The sequence below is a fragment of the Diabrotica undecimpunctata genome, chromosome 3, assembly GCF_040954645.1.
Source record: "Diabrotica undecimpunctata isolate CICGRU chromosome 3, icDiaUnde3, whole genome shotgun sequence".
In the NCBI taxonomy this organism is placed as follows: domain Eukaryota; kingdom Metazoa; phylum Arthropoda; class Insecta; order Coleoptera; family Chrysomelidae; genus Diabrotica; species Diabrotica undecimpunctata.
In genome coordinates, this window is record NC_092805.1 from 127,043,111 (window position 1) to 127,060,335 (window position 17,225).

Below are 17,225 nucleotides of genomic sequence, written 5' to 3' on the forward strand. Positions count from 1 at the left end.
CGATTTGTATCCATTCAGTGTGATGAAACTACTGCTGTTTCTACCCATCAGCAACTTGTTATTATTTTAAGATATGAGCGGAATGGTCAAATTTACGAACGTTTTTGGAAATTTTTAGAACTTGTTTCACATAATGCCAGTGACAGAAATTAGAAAAGAGTTGCAACGGCTTTATATTTCCGTAAATCAGCCAATACGTCAAAGCTATGATGGAGCGGCTGTAATGTCAGGAACGGAAGGTGGCGTTCAAAGTATTATAATAAAAGATTTTCCTTACGCATTTTATGTACATTGTTATGCACATCAATTTAATTTATTATTGCAGAAAAGTGTTTGTGTTCATGCAAATGTAGTCAACTTTTTTGCCAATTTACATGCATTTCCGCTTTTTGATTTTTCAAGATCAGCAAAAAGAACTAGTATGCTAGACGACACAGTGACAAAAATGATTCCGACAGCACCAGCAACAAGATGGAATTTTAACATACAAACTGTCAGAACATTTTTTGAAAAGAAAGAGCTTCTAAAGAATTGTCTAGAGAGTATATTAGAGAGCAGCGGGAATGATTTTATCACAATAAACCAAGCAGAGGCGTTGCTGGGATATTTAAATAATGCAATTTTCATTTATTCGTTTACATTTTTCGCTCAAATAATGCCCCACTGTGAAATCCTTTTTAAACAATTTCAATCTCGGTCTTTGGATGTCGTTAAAATGAAAGGATTTTTAAAAAGTTTTGACAAAGCAATTTCAAATATTCGTAACTAAGATCGTACACCTTCACAACCGAAGAAGCGCCATCAGTTTCAGTATCATATTCTGCACAAACAAAAGAAGTGTGTTATATCCTGATTAATCAGGCCAAGGATAGGGTTCATTTTACAGAATATCTTTCGACTTAAAAACTTTTTTGTTCTAAAAAATTCAACGAATATAAAAAAACACTTTCCTACCGATGATTATTACGCGAACATATAACTTTTTTCAGAAAGAAAAACTTGTGAATTGTGTGTTATTTATGACAGAAAACATTTTCATCATGTGGGAAGTGTGTTGGCAATCTTACAACTTCTTATCGATAGAAACCTAACCGAATGTTTTAGTGAAACTGTCATACTACTCAAATTAATCTGTACAATTCCATTGACCAGTTGTTTTTCTACATTGAAAAGGATTAAATCTTTACTTGAGAAATACAATGCACTAGAACAGATTAAATTCACTTGCATAAGCATTAAGAATAGAAAAGGAGCTGATTTCCACAATTGCAAACTTAATACTCATGTTATCGATGTTTTTGTAAAAGAAAAAAATCGAAGAATGGATTTTTTTGTATAAATAAAATGAATAAACTCAATAAATTGAACACAAAAATACCCAGACATTTTTATATTATTTTTCTTTCTTTCTTTCTCCCCTTCCTTTTACCCTAACAGGGTGTCGGATTTGGGCTAGCTATTTTAATTTCCATTTACCCACCTCTTCCATTCTTTTCTGTTTCCTGCCATTATTTTCAATTCCTCGAGTGATTTTTGTTTAAGTTTTCCCGCCTCTACTACTTGCTGTATCCATTTTTTTCTTGGTCTGCCTCTTTTTCTTTTTCCGATGTTTTTTGCTTCATAAATTTTTCTTGTTATTCTATTGGATTGCATCCTCATCAGATACCAGTTCATTTGTCTCTTTGCTATTTTGTTCATTATCGGTTCCTGGTTGGCCATTCTCCTAATAGTCTCGTTGCTTAATCTATCCCATTTTGTCTTTCCAACTATCCTTCTTAGATGTCTCATCTCCATTGCGTTTATCCTGCTCTTATGTTTTTCCAGAATTGTCCAGTTTTCACTTGCATAGAGCACAGTCGGTATCACTATTGTGTTATATATTTTTATTCTTGTTTCTCGTGCAAGTTCTCTTTTTCCCATTATTGGGGCTAACGCATAATATAACTTGTTTGATTTCTTTGCTCTATTTGTTATTTCCCAGTCTATTTTTCCATCATTAGTTATTATACTTCAAAGGTATTCGTAAGTTGTTACTATTTCCAATTCTGAGTTTTTACATTTTATCTTTATTTGATTATCTTCATTATCTCCTTTGCCGCTGATTATCATTATCTTACTTTTTTCCTCGTTTATCTCCATTTTAAGTTCTTCTATTTGTTCTACCCATATATCCATTAGTTTCTGCATTTTATTCTCGGAATCTGCTATTAGTACTATGTCGTCTGCATACATTAAGGACTCTATTGTTACCGGTTGTAATCTGCGGTAACCTATTATTGTCTGTAGTTGATTAGTTCTGACTCTAGTGTTTCTTATTAATTCGTTCATTACTATTATGAATAGCAAAGGGCTGAGACTATCTCCTTGTTTAATACCTCTCTTCCAATTAAATGCTTCCGATCTTTCCCCTGTTATTTGTACCCTTCCTTTTACCTCTTTGTAAGTACTTTCTATAATTTTTATCAATGCATTAGGTACGTTAATTTTCCTCAAGCATTTCCCTATAATATGTCTTTCTATCGTGTCAAATGCTGCTCTTAGGTCTATGAATGCTAATACTAGTTTTTTCCCCGTATCTATGCTTCTTTCTATTAGGTTTCTAATGATATATATGTTGTCATTTGTCTGTCTTCCCGGTCTAAATGCCATTTGTTCTTCTCCCAATACCATTTCTACTTCTTGTCTCAGTCTCTTCTCTATTATTTTCGTATATATTTTAAAGCACACCGATGACAGACATATTGCCCTATAGTTGTCGCAGTTTACATGTTCTCCTTTTTTGTATATTGGCACGATGATATTGTTCTGCCAGTCTTTAGGGATTGTTTGTTTTTCCCACGCCTCTTTATATATTTTCCATAGCCAGTTTATTCCTTCTTCTCCCATGTATTTTACCATTTCCGGTTCAATTTCATCATCTCCACCTGCCTTGCCTATTTTTATATTTGATAATCCTTCTATTACTTCTTCTCTACTTATTTGCTCTGGCTCTGTGTTTTCTTCGCCTTCATTGATTATATTGTCTTCCTTTATCACTTCAGTATCAAATTTTTTCTCATAATATTCTTTCCATACCCTAGCTATTTGTTCTGGGCTTATTTGTATTTGGTTTGAAGTATCTCTTACTGCGTTTATTTCCTTTCGTTTTCCCTGCCTTATGTGTCGTATTGTCGTCCAAAAGTTTCTATTATTTGTTATATATTCTTCCTGAAGTTCTTCTCCAAATTCTTTCCATGTTTTTGTTTTTGCTTGTGTGACTGTCTTTTTTGCCAATCGTCTCTGCCTATAGTATTTTTCTTTATCTTCTTCTAATCCCGTTTCGACGTATTTTTTCCATGCTATTTTCTTCTTTTTTATTTCTGTCTTCACTTCTTTATTCCACCACCTTGTCCTTTTTAAATGTTTATTATATTTTTTGATTCCACACACTTCAGTTGCTGTTGTCTTTAATACTTCACTGTATGTATTCCATCTTTCTTCCATTGTCCATGTTTCTTTTTGGCGCTCTATTTGTCTCAGTCTTTTGTTAGTTTCCTCCGTGTAAAATTCTCGCACACTTTTTATCTTTAGTTTGTTTACATTTACTTTCTTGTACTCTTTTCTTTCCACTTCCTCCATTTTTTCATCCTCCAGTTTTGCAGTGACCATCCTGTGTTGTGTAGACAGTTCGGGTTCCTTTTCCGTTAAGATGTTTTTTATATTTTGTTCTAGGTTTCTCGTATAGACTATATAGTCGATTAAGCTTTTCGCATTTCTCTCTTCAGCCACAAATGTATATTTGTCGTTAATGGTTTGTTCATTGAATGTGTTTCCTATTATCAGGTCATTGGTTTGGCAGAATTCCAGCATTTTAATTCCATTTCTATTTAATGTTTCTTCCCCATATTGTCCAATGCATCCTAATCCCCTGTTAATATCCTTACCTACTCTTGAATTCCAATCGCCTAAGATTACTATTTTTTCTCTTGTCTCTCTTAATTTGTCTAATGCGTTTTGAAGTTCGTTGTAGAATTCTATCATTATCTCTTCTTCATTACCTTCTGTTGGTCCGTATATTTGTATTATTCCTATCTTGTCTTTTAGTTCTATTTGGGCTGTGATTATTCTAGATGATACTGCTTCGTAGTTTGTTATTCTTGATTCTATTCTTTTATTAACTATTATACCGACTCCTTCTTTTGCTCTGTGACCCTGTGGTACTCCGGAATAATATAGACTATATTTCTCATTGATATTGATGTGTCCTTTCCCTATCTTTTTTGTCTCGCTTATTCCCATTAATTGTACGTTCATTTTTTCCATTTCTTCCGTAGCTTCTATTTCCTTGCCGGTCAGAGATGTCACATTCCATGTCGCTATTCCTATATGATTTGTCTTGTTAAGATGTATTTCCTTATTACTGTATTCTTCTTCTCCATTATTGGTGTTAACGTTGATTTCATGCTCCCTGGTTTTTGTATTAACATTATATCCGTTATTTATTTCATTACCGTTTTTATTTCTAATGCTAATATTTAATTTTTCCCTACCTTCCTTACTAATGCTATGCCCTATATTATTTTTAAAGTTTAAATTTTGTTTCTAAGTCGCATTGATTTAATGTATTGCATACGACAATAAAACTTATCTCATATTTCTTTTATGTTCTATTTATATAGGAATAACTGTAATAAATAATATCAAATTTACCGTTTCGGTAATTACATTCCTTAATTAAACACCCTATTTAAATTACCACGAGCCGCCACTGGGCACAACATAATACTAATATCTAGAAATTTGAATCTAAGAAGAAAAGTCAGAATGTTGATATCATGTCCTTCGCCAAGGATTTCTTTTTCTAGATTTTTACAAGGATTTTGGAAAAATTCACAATCCGTATCCCAATTCTGTTGTTCTATTCAACGATGCTTTGAATTAATCTGTTTATTTTAGAAATTTAAGTGTATAGGTATATAAGTTCTTAATTATAAAAACATTGCTAATGAAAAATATTAATTTAACAAACTCACCTCTTAAATTAACAATATCCGGTGGTAATTTGGCAAGCTTGTTATTCGAAACATTTAATTCTGTAAGTCTTACCAAAAAACCTATTCCTGAAGGTAAGCTTAATATCACATTGTTTGACAAATCCTAAAATGAAAGATAATATTATTTAAAAATATGTGTTTTTAAGAATATACCACAATCGGCAACAAAATGTTTTTAGGCAAGCTAGAAGCGAACACTGTGATTCTTTAAAAATAAATTAACACCAAGGGAGTAAAATGTGTGCAATGAAGGACGTTGTTGTGGTATAAAACGTCAATGTCAAAAACAATACCGGTAAGAAATTCCTTTCACAAGTTGAAAAAGTGGAAAAGTTCTGTTTCTAACTAAAAAATCACAGATTCTTTTATAATATATGTCATATTTACATGAAGTGATTCTACGCTTCAATTATAAAAGAAGCTTCAACAACTTTTATAAGTTCTTTTTTCTTATTTAGATATACTACTGACTTTTTTCTAATGTTCATAATCATATTTCCAAACAACTCTAATAATATGCTTTACCATCATCTTCTTTTATTATATTAAAGAAAATTTTAGACTAACGATTTAGACATAACTTCATTTTAAAATTCACCCCATCGTCTTGGGCACATCTAAATCAAAGCTTCTAGATCTGAAAATAATTTTTAAATTTAGCAGTTGCTCTAAACTCATTTCAAAAAATTCTTAAATTATGATACTATGACAATATTACAATATAACCAGAAAACGAATAGACGTGGACAGAGTTTACAGCTAGCCTTAGTTGATCGAGAACCACTGAACTGCTTATGTCAATAGTTTTACTGTAGAAGCGATTTGCGATTTTGACAAGTTTTGTGTAAAATCTCAAATTTTTAATGTTAGTGATTTTGAATCTTGTAATTGTTCATTTAATCTAAAAATCCATCAACAATATAAAGAGAGGCGAAAACATTTGAATTATCAAAATGGTGAAATAGTACACTCAATATTAAAATTCGCTCAACAAGAAGCAGCTCCTGTTAAAAATCTTTGACTTAAAAAATGCACGAGCGTGTGGCTAGTATGACAGATAATTTGATATATAATTTAATAAAAAGAATAGTAAACAATCTGAGATTTTTGGGTTGCATTGTCAGGAGTTTCTGTGTGTAGTATCAAAAATATTGCAAACGAGGGCCGCGAAATTGAACCAGGAAATATATCCGGTTTTGTTACTCTTAATACGAGGCGGAAAAATCTTCAAAAAAAATTACAAACAGTTGAACAAGGTCTGTTTTGAAAAACAAGTACCCACTGTAAATAAAATTCATAAGAGATTTGTTGAAAAATTTGAGTATAAAGGGGACAAAGAAAGTATTAGTTTGGAAATTAGCAAAAAACAGCAAATAATCTAAAACTTTTAATGGAAAAACATGATTTAAGATATCTACGATTACAGCATTTAAGACAGATTAAACAATTTAGATAAGAAAAATGATTTATTGTATTTACTGATGAAACGTATTTACTTCCAAGCGATAGTCGCAGTAATAGTTGGACTGATGGAACGAACAGTGGGCTTAAAAAACCGTCTCCAAGAATTATTGTGGGTACAGGAAATGAAGCAGGTTTTGTCGATGGATCTTACATGAGTCTTAAACAAAAGCGGGTGATTACTATAATATGAATTTTGTCAGCTACAAAAAGCGGTTTGAAGAAAAATTGTTAAGTAATCTACGTCCCAACAGTGTTACCGTGATGGACAATGTACCTTATCTTAATACTCAAGAGAATATAGCACCAACATCCGCATCAACAAACAGTAAGATGATTGATTAAAAATTCAAAAAAAAATTTTTATTTTTCCTGCCAACATGCTCAGACTTATGGTAGTTAGTGGTCCCATGAAAGTAAATAATCAGTTTTTGTAAGATTTATACAGTATAGTCTCGGTTATCAGTCATAAACGGGCCAGCGGAAGGGCGGATAACTGTAATAACATTGCAATGGACTTTACTCTTAAGTGTTTAATTATATATATTGTATACTATATGTACATATTAATGTAAAAAATATTTAAATAAAACTAGAATTAGTTTAACATTAACTTATATCGGATATTGTTGATAGGATGGTTTAGGATGAGCGAAAAAAACTAGTGATTTTCATCTGCCTTGCCGATGTATCTCGTTTTGTTGCTGCAAAGTGTTGCCATCTCTGTAGCATCATAATATCGACAGCTCTGGTTCTTCGATGTCTTCACCACCTTTACTATTAATAAGAGTAACAATTTCTTCATTGGTTATTTCATACTGATCATCTCTTGAAATCCACTCTATTACAGCTTCCAAAGACGCATCCACACATCCAGGGATAAGTTTCACTAAGGCAAAATATTTTCCTGAACTTCATCCGGAGTGATGTCCGCAGTTTCTTCATCCTTACCCAACAGCTTATCCTAAGATATAGAAATTATTTGTGCCCCAACCTTATCCCATGCACTTGAGATCCAGTAGGAAACATCTTTCAAATTGATGGCTTTCAATGTAGGAATTAAGTCTCGGCCATCGTTCATTTCTTTTATCATGGTTGATAGATGGTTTCTCCGATAGTTTCTTTTCAGGGTCTCCAAAACACTCTGGTCCTTAGATTGCCAGATAGCTGTGACATTCGGAGGGAGGAACACAGCCTTTATATCCCCACTTTTAAGTTTAACAGTAAAACTGTAATGGACATAGAAATCCCTTCCCGCCGGAGCAAAACGTTATGAAGACCTGGTTATAGGCTTTCTCCTTTTTAAGGTATGTCTGTCCCCCTTTTTTGCGGAGGACTGGATAGGGGATTTATAAATACCAGTGGTGTTGTGTTGGAGAGTTGTGGTAGATGCTAGGGTGTGGATGTGAATTAGCTCTCAGTACTCCCCCAGATTGGTGTTATTGAGTTGTAAGTTGTTGGTTGTTAACCATTTACATTCAGTTACTATTTGTACAAGTCTGTTTTGTTAGGAACAGCTCTTGGATCAACAATTGCAGGCTACCTGCGATATTTGAGTGGGATTGTTTCAAGGATATTCCAGTACTCATCAGGAAATTCATTGCCCACTATGTTTAGGAGTTTTTAGACGTCCTCTTCGGTGGCATGTCTTTTTAAAAACCTCCTTTGCTTCATTGTTCGGGCTTTCTATAGTGGAGAGAACATATCTCTTGCTGAGGCTTAGTATTCTATCATGGATAGTAGGAATATTAGCTATTTGGTTTATTAACGCTGACGGATAATCACGTTTTTTGCTAATGATTCTCCTCAGGATCTTTCTCTCAGTAGCCATGACTTGGTTGATTTGTCTTTTGTTAAGAGTTGTGTAGATTTGAGCTCTTTATTCGATTATAGGTCTAATGAAAGTTTTACAGGTATGTAGGAGAGTAACGTGGTTGCTATTCCTAAATTTGCCACTCAGTGATTTTAGATTGGCTCTGTTTCTTGTCCTGTTCGTTCTCTGTTGAGTATGATGTGATTTTTCTGTTCTAGCACTGGGCGAGAACATTTGGGGTTTCTAAATAAGACTATTTGGGTTTTAGCAGGGTTGAGAGTTACTCTTCATTTATTGTACCACTTGACTTTTTGAATACAAAGCGTTCTCTACAGTTGGCTCTTGGGGGTCATGAGGAGAGTATTTGGGGGTCCTCAAGTGATTGGAATATTGGAAAACTTTGCCCTATACTCAAGAGATATTTCTGAATGCTCTAACCACAGAGGAGTTACGGTTCTAAATGCAGCGTATAAAAGATTCTTCACTATACTATGCCACCGTATGGCACCATATACAGAACTAATAATAGGAAAACACCAGGCTGGTTTTAGAGTTGGTAAATCGACAATTCATCAGATTGCAACCTTGAGACAAATTTTTGAAAAAAACACTGGAATATGGAGAAATAAAAAGGTAAAACTCGTCAAAACAATAATACGCCCAGTCCTAACATATAGTTCAGAGACCTAGACTCTAACAAAAAGTAATGAAAGCATGTTAGGATGTTTCGAAAGAAAAGTACTAAGGCGAATATATGGAGCGGTGAATGACAACAGGGTGGGGAGAAGACGGTACATAAACTGTGACCAACCAAATATCATAAAATGTATCAAGATGTCTGAGGTGGGTGGGACATGTAATGCGGATGGAATAAAATGACCCAAAACAAGGTTCCTTAACATCGATGAAGAGATGAAAAATATGGGAATACATGCTTCGCAGAGGAATGCGATGGATAGAGACGACTGGAGAGAAATTCTTTAGGAGGCTAGGACCTACAAAAGGTCGTAAAGCCAGAATGATAATATTTGATCAAGCGCTGTTGCATTATTGCTGTTTGTTCGTTTTATTGTCTCCAAACACCGTATCTTTTGATATGACAGGACCAATATTTTCCTTTCTAATACTATCTTGGTTTTTTCGCTCTTAAAAAGGTCCTGGATATATTCTTGCCACCTTTTAAGCCTTTCCCCCAAGGCTAGAATTATTTCGCCGTTTTCATCCAGCAGTATGTTTGATTTTTTCTTATTGTTGGTACCTGTTATTTCTAATTTTTTATGAAGATTTAAGTTATCATATTTTTCTACCAGCTGCTCAATCTCTTCGCATCTGTCACTGTAAGTACCATCCTTCCTTGGCCTCTCTGAGCTTTTTTCTTTCTTATATGTGTATAATGTTTCTGTCTCTGGTTTTATGAAACCTCCTTACTTCCATGAGATCCGGGACTAGATTGAACCTATACATTAATTTTTAGAAAATTCCACACGCATTCATGCATCCTATGCCTTTTACCTTAAAGTTAGATATTTTTAGCCAGATTTATAATCTATGAGCTTTTCAAATATATTTGCACATACTTACCAGCTTTTCCAACATAACCAGATCCGAAATATCTTTGGAGACAGAATCTAAACAGTTGTGACTAATAAAAAGTTGTTTAAGTTCCGTCAAGTTATAAAAACCTTGAGGTAAATTAGTAATCTTGTTATGGTTTAGGGATAACTTTGTTAATTTTGTCAAGCTACGGATTTCCTCCGGCAAAGATGTTAATAGATTATCATGTAACTAAAAAAAGATTGTAATGTTATTAAGCACATTAAAAAAATGCAGTAACATGTTTTTTCTACAGTGTAATTTTTTATGTACAGAAGTATCTGTTCATTTTGGACAACATTAAAATAGTTTTTATTTAGTAGAGTGTTGTTTTCTTCAGAAAGTAATTTTTCCTAGAGCAAGTATTTCGACTTGTTCTTTTTATGTAGACATGACTATGTTTATCTTTCAATGTGCCTCTAGCAAGTTGTCGTTCCATCGTTTTCGTGTTCTTCCTACTGCTCGTCTTCCTATTGGGCAACCGTCTATTGCCGTCTTTATTATATTTGTTGTCATTCGGCTTATATGATCGTTTAATTTTCTTCTTCTATTTCTTACCCAGTTCTTAATGTTTTCCACCTTGCAGTAGCGCACCTAGAATTTGCCTCTGGGGGGGGGGGTGGTCACCGAAATTTTTTTTATGATGTTACCTCCATTTTGAGTTCTTAACATGTGTGAGTAACAGTGTCGGAATAGGGTCCTGGGGGGGTTTAACCCCCAAAACCCCCCCTGGGTGCGCCAGTGCCTTGCATCTACGTCGTATATCTGTACTTCTAGCTCTGTCCCATAGTTTCTTACCATCTCTGCTGTTTCTAACATCCTTTTTGTCTTCTTTGTGGTTGTAGAAGCATGGAAAACGGTAAAAAATCTGAGAACAAACAAAAAAGAAACGAGTAGAATAGATTTAATAGAAGAAAGATCTTGGATCGAACACTACTCACAACTTTTGACTGAAACAAGACCTCAATTCACGAACATCAGTACAACAACATATGAACTAGAATTCAGTGAATACGATGAAATAACAGTACAGGAAGTCGAGAATGCAATAGAAACTCTAAAAAATCGGAAGTCATGCGGACCACAAGGTATACCAAATGAATTATTAAAACATAGCCCACAAGTATTACGGGAATTACTGGCGTATGTCTTCACCTTATTCTATAATGGATACGACTTACCACCGGAGTGGACAAAAGCACATATTAACAACATCTACAAAAAAGGAGATAGAAAGAATTGTTCAAACTACAGGGGGCTAAGTGTCATAAATTCACTCTCAAGACTGTATGGAAAAATAATAAAAAACAAAATTGAAAAAGAGATGACAGATGTTGAAGAACAGAATGGCTTTCGTGCAGGCAGATCCTGTATGGACAGTATATTCTCTCTAAAGCAAGTTATCGAGAAAAGATTAGCCCGCAACCTTTCAACTCATATAGTCTTTATAGATCTGACAAAGGCATACGATAGTGTACCACTTTCAATGCTTTGGGTAGCAATGAAAAAACAAGGAATAAGCAAAAAAAATATACAAGCTGTACAACAGCTCTACAAAAATATGAAGGCAAACATTAAAACTGGAAATAGATTAACTAGAGAAATTCCTATTAGTAAGGGCCTAAAGCAAGGCTGCTGCATAGCACCTACACTCTTCAAAATATATCTAAATGAGGCACACTCAGTGTGGAGAAGAAAGTGCTGCAATGTGGGCATCCCAATCGGAGATGATAGATTGTACACGATACACTTCGCTGACGACCAAGCCATTCTAGCTGAAGACGAGAGTGATGTAGGCTACATGCTTAGAAAACTGGAAGATGAGTATACCAAATGGGGCCTCACAATTATTATACAAAAAACTGAGTACTTAGTTGTAGGAGAAAAACCAGAAAGCCTACGAATCGAAACGGGAACTATAAAACCAAAAGACAATTTAAAATACTTGGGAGTCCAAATAACATCAAAAGCAGGAAGTAGCGAAGAAATACACTCCAGGATTGGCCAAGCAAGATCAGCCACCAGACAGCTACACGGACTATTATGGAATAAAAAAAATAACAAAAGAAAATAAAAGAAGAATTTATAAAACAATAATAGAAAGTATTGGGCTGCACGGCGCCGAATTCTGGGAAATAAACCAAAGAAACAAATCAAAAATTAAGGCTATGGAAATGAACTACTGGAGACGATGTTGCCAGCTCACTAGACTTGATAGGGTGAGAAACGAAGATATTCGGAGAGAAATGGAAATCGATCTATAGAGCGTTTCACGTTAAGAAAATAACATTAGGCTTATGGAGATCTTCTTCTTCTTCAAGTGCCATCTTCGTTCCGAAGGTTGGCGATCATCAGGGCTATACGTATTTTCGAAACTGCTGACCGAAACTGCTGACCGCTTATGGAGATCAGTGTTACCAAAACTCTCAGGCATGCGGTTTATTAGATTGTCAATATATTTTTCGAATTTACATTTTCAATTAACATTTAACTATAAAGTCAGAATAACAACTGAAGAACCACAAAGCCTTATTATCATTATGTAGTCTCAGAGAACGACATAAAATCGCTGACATACGCACACACATACGCTTTTGGTCAATTACGTTAAAAAACAATTATTTAATTCATGTCTGTGAAAACGAAAATACAAATTATACAACACTGAATCGTGCTTGTGTTCATCGTGGCATCGCTGCGCTTCTACCGTCCATAAGAAATACATGGCCCCTCCGCAATGTTATTTTTTTAACGTGGAACGCTGTATAGACATAATAGACACAATCGAAGCCAAAAGACTTAACTAGTATGGACACCTTCAGAGAATGCCTGAAAATAGATGGCCAAAAAAAAATAGAAGAATGGACTCCGCCAACTAGAAGAAAATGAGGTAGACCAAGACGATCCTGGAGAGACGATGTCGACGATGCAATGACCGCCAGAGATCTAACAACTTGCTTCGACAGAAAACGCTGGAAATTAGGATGCGAGAAGCGGCGCCAGCTGTAGAAGACTCGCTTGTTATATTGTTATATATATATATATATATATATATATATATATATATATATATATATATATATTGTGTCAGGTTGTCTTTCTGCCGCGTGTGTTATTATTGGTCTGATGACTGTTTTGTGTAAATTCTGCGTTTCATTTCTTTCCCGATATTTCTATTTCTCCGTATTGTTTCATTCAGGCAACCTGTGGCTCTGTCTGCTCTATTCACTTGATCTTCCACTTCTGTTTCCAGTTTTCTGTAGCTAGATAATGTGATGCCTAGATATTTAAACTCCATCACTTGTTCTATTATCTGACCTTCCAGCTCCAATTTACCTCTTACTAAATTTGCTGTTATAACCATGCATTTTGTCATTTCTAGCGCTTATATTAAATTGATGCAGCATATTTTCATTGATGCAGCATTTTTACAACAATAGGGGAATCTTCCTGTCTTATCCCATTGCCAGCTTCAATAGGGTCAGATAGTTCTTGTTCTACTTTACTTTTATTGTGTTGTTTTGGTAGATATTTTCGATTGTATTTTTGCTCTGTATATAATCATTTGACAATCCTTTTTTAATACCTATGTTATGATTTGAATGGTAATTCAAGTATCAGTTGGTGTGTGTTGGTTTTCTGTAGACTTTGGTTAGATATCCTGTATCCTTTTTGATGGTAAATTAGATCGATTCTTGTTTATAAACAATATCTGATTAAAATTTTATGAAACAAGTATTTGTTTTCAAATTGTATTCATTAAAGCATGAAGATGCTTTCCTACTAATTATAAATATAAAGAAGAGATCATTGATAGGCCACAGTTTTGTTAGTCATGATGTTAATAGCTCCATTATAGTAGCTACATTCAGTTTTGCTCTGGTTGTCAATATTTATTCTCCTTCTCTAGCTTGGCTCTTATTATTCTTAAAGTTTTTGTTAAATATCAAAGGTCTATATGTGACATCCCTCATAGTTAATATTTTCAATTTATGTCTATACAGCCTCACAAAATTTCTAGAGCAATATAGGTGGAATGTAATATTCATCTAGCTATATAATATATTTATATGGAATTAAGCCACAATTAATTGCAATGAAAATAACATTTTACATTTTTTTTTACGTTTCAACTTACTCCAGAAATCGTTTTCAAAAAAGAAATTATTTAAAAACATTAAAACGAAGAGGTTACTGCAACCTTCTGTTGTTTATTCCACAATTACATTCCACAGTAAACAACAATAAGTTGTGATAACCTTCTTATTTTAATTATTTCTTTTTTGAAAACGATTTCTGAAGTGGAAGTTGAAAGGTCAGAAAAAAAAATGTAAAATGTCATTTTTATTGCAATCAATTGTGGCTTAATCTCATTTAAATATAATATTTAATCTAAACATTCCACAAGAACACAATTTCAGGACCTCTTTATTTATCTATATTAATGTTGTCCAACTACAAAATAATTTTAAAACTAAATCTACATGTTATTAATACCATAAACCTTATACTACAGTAACACATCTTACATTTAACACCAATAAATCCTGGAACATTCCGATCTGTTTTGGCAAATCTGTTAAAACATTAGAGCTAAGATCTAGATGCGTTAGGGGTTTAATATTCCACCAAGCTTCTTCTTCTTTTACTGGTCTGCTTAAATCTATATTTATTTCATTCTCATTTGTTAGTTCATATATTGAAAATAATTTTTCTGGCACTACAAAATTAGTAAGTCATTTTAAGCTGGTTTTACAGATGACAGATGTATTAAACACTGTTTATTTTTAGTAAAATAGACACATTTATTTTTCGAATCAAAATTTTAAATAATTACACCAACAAACTTAAAGCAATACAGATAAATTTTATTAGGTAAAAGTTATATTGCTGGTTATATGAGGCAGAACATCGGCAGTTCCGAATTTTTTATGGCCATTTTTGTTGATTTATACACTTTTATCATTTTAGTTAATGTCATATTGAAATAAATGAATACACTACAGCAAGAGAAAAAATTATCGGAAATATAAAATAAATATTACGAAAATTATTGAAGTGCTAGCAATTTTGCATCAATCATCGCGAGCTACTTATGAGGGGTCCACTCTGTACATGATACTATAAATGTAATGTATAAAAAGTATATGTACCATGTAGTGACTATAAATGTATAGTCGATTTTTTTCTCTTTTCGTTGCAAATCGTTTTCTCAGCAAATCGTTGCTGCTAATCCGAAATAGATTAGTAGCAATACCGAAAAAATGGAATTTAAAGCGTCACTTCAAAACAATGCATGGTAAATACCAATCAGAGTTTCCACCTAAGAGTGAGGTGAGAAAAAATAAACTTCAAGCAATAAAATCTCTTTTGACTGCACAGGAAAATATGTTCTGTAAGCCGAATGAACAGTCTAAGGCTGTAACTGAAGCTTCAGTAAACCGATTTCTGATGAAAAATATGCCAAAGAAATATTCGAAGATTTATCAAATTTACTGTTTGTTAATTTCAAAAATAAAAATGAAATAAAAAAAAGTATACATGATCTGCAGCTGTCACAAAATCCTGTGATGCGTCGTATAGAATTGTTGAGTAAAAATCTTAATGAACAACTGCAAAGAGATCTACTCCGGTGCGTTGCTCTTTCGCTACAGCTTGATGAGTCAAAGGATATCATGGATACTGCACAGTTACTTGTTTTCATTCGGATGGTCTTTGATGATTTCTCAACTAGAGAAGAGTTGCTAACAATGATATCCTTAAAAGGCAGAACACGTGGCATAGATTTATTCACGGAATTAAAACATTCTGTCGGTAAGATTAATCTGCCTTTGTTTAAGCTCATTTCAATAATGTCAATGATTGGTGTTAATAATGAATTTATATCACTATGTCACAAAGATGCAGATTTCCCGGACTTCATTGATTACCACTGCCTTATTCATTAACAGGTACTGACCAGTAAAAGACTTAACACAATAGATGTGATGGCTATTGCGTTTAAAATTGTCAATTCAATAAGAGGTAAATCTCTGCAAAGACGGCTGTTTAAGCAACAACTGGATGACAAAGAACCAGATTTAATTCTACACACCGACATAAGGTAGCTGAATTTAGCAAATTTTTGGAAAGGTTTCGAGATTTGTTAAATGACATTATTAAGTTTCTTGAAGAAAGGCGTGATGATCATCAACAATTACTTGACTTGGACTGGCAATGTGGTTTGACATTTCTAGCAGATTTCACTAGTAAACTCTGGTACTGCAAGGCAAGAACAAAACATCAGAAATTAGTTATCAAAAAGTTCTTTTGCATCCAAACCTCAAGCAGTATCTTTGATAGTTGATATTGTAAAGAAAATTACTACTTTTGTTTTATTTAGGCATTACCAATACACACTGGCGAACAATAAAACTAATCCATACAGAATTTTAGCGTTCAAAGACGAATTGGTTTTACTCACATTAAAAATTCTTTTAGATCCCGAAAGATATACAGGTCACTTTTCATGTTCAAAATTCTGGATTAAAAGTTTTATTGCTAGCCAGTATAGTTAAAAAATTCCTAGTAAAAAAAGGCAGACAATAGATCTCGAGTCTGATTAAGTTGGCCACCCATGCACTACAGTATATCCATAAGATTGTTTACATCTGAAACAGGAGTAATTTCATAGCTGCACCACATTACCTATATTTTAGGTAAAAAATTTATAAATATCTACAGTAAGAACATTTCTGTTTATGCTGTATAAATTGGCTCTCTATCATCCCTCCTGTTCAACCTGGTTCAGGATCCCTCCTATATATTTCAGGGCAGAAAAATGTTCAACAACTATTTTTATGATGGATTTATAGTGACAAAAAATAGATAAAAAATGCTACAACAGAACAAACAGTAAACAAAGTGGAAAAACTGTGTGAAACTAATAAGTGAGTATTAAATTAAAAGAAGACTCAAAAACTAGTTTAAAATTTTATATATAGATTAACGACTAAGGTAAGCTGTAAAATCACTGAACTTAATTAAGTTCAGTGAGTAAGTTAAGGGAGTACTTAATTGTTTTAAATTTGCCAGTGTAAAATGTTAGTAGAAATTTATGTTTTTGATTACTTTTTTTATGTCTAGTACATAACAATTCTTTATTGTAAACCACAAATAACATGCTTTCTCAAGTCACACTCAAAAAATATTACACGAACTTTAAGGAAATATCTTTAAAGGAAATATATTAAAAAAAATATGTAACAATAAAACACTGAAAACTTTGTTTTCAAACTTCCACAAAATTTATTTTAAATTCTTATCACAAGTGATGAAACTTGAGA

General features: G+C 33.4%; 1 protein-coding gene across 2 annotated transcripts in view; it reads right to left on the minus strand.

The window, feature by feature from the left end:
* LOC140437390 (leucine-rich repeat-containing protein 40-like) overlaps positions 1–17,225 on the minus strand; it is a 46,209-nt gene that overhangs the window by 26,450 nt on the left and 2,534 nt on the right. For both annotated transcript variants that reach the window (XM_072526893.1, XM_072526895.1), the window contains exons 2-4: positions 14,430–14,620; positions 9,889–10,092; positions 5,013–5,136 (exon numbers count right to left, since the gene is read on the minus strand). In XM_072526893.1, the coding sequence (XP_072382994.1) occupies positions 5,013–5,136; positions 9,889–10,092; positions 14,430–14,620 (519 nt within the window). The remainder of the gene's footprint in view (positions 1–5,012; positions 5,137–9,888; positions 10,093–14,429; positions 14,621–17,225) is intronic.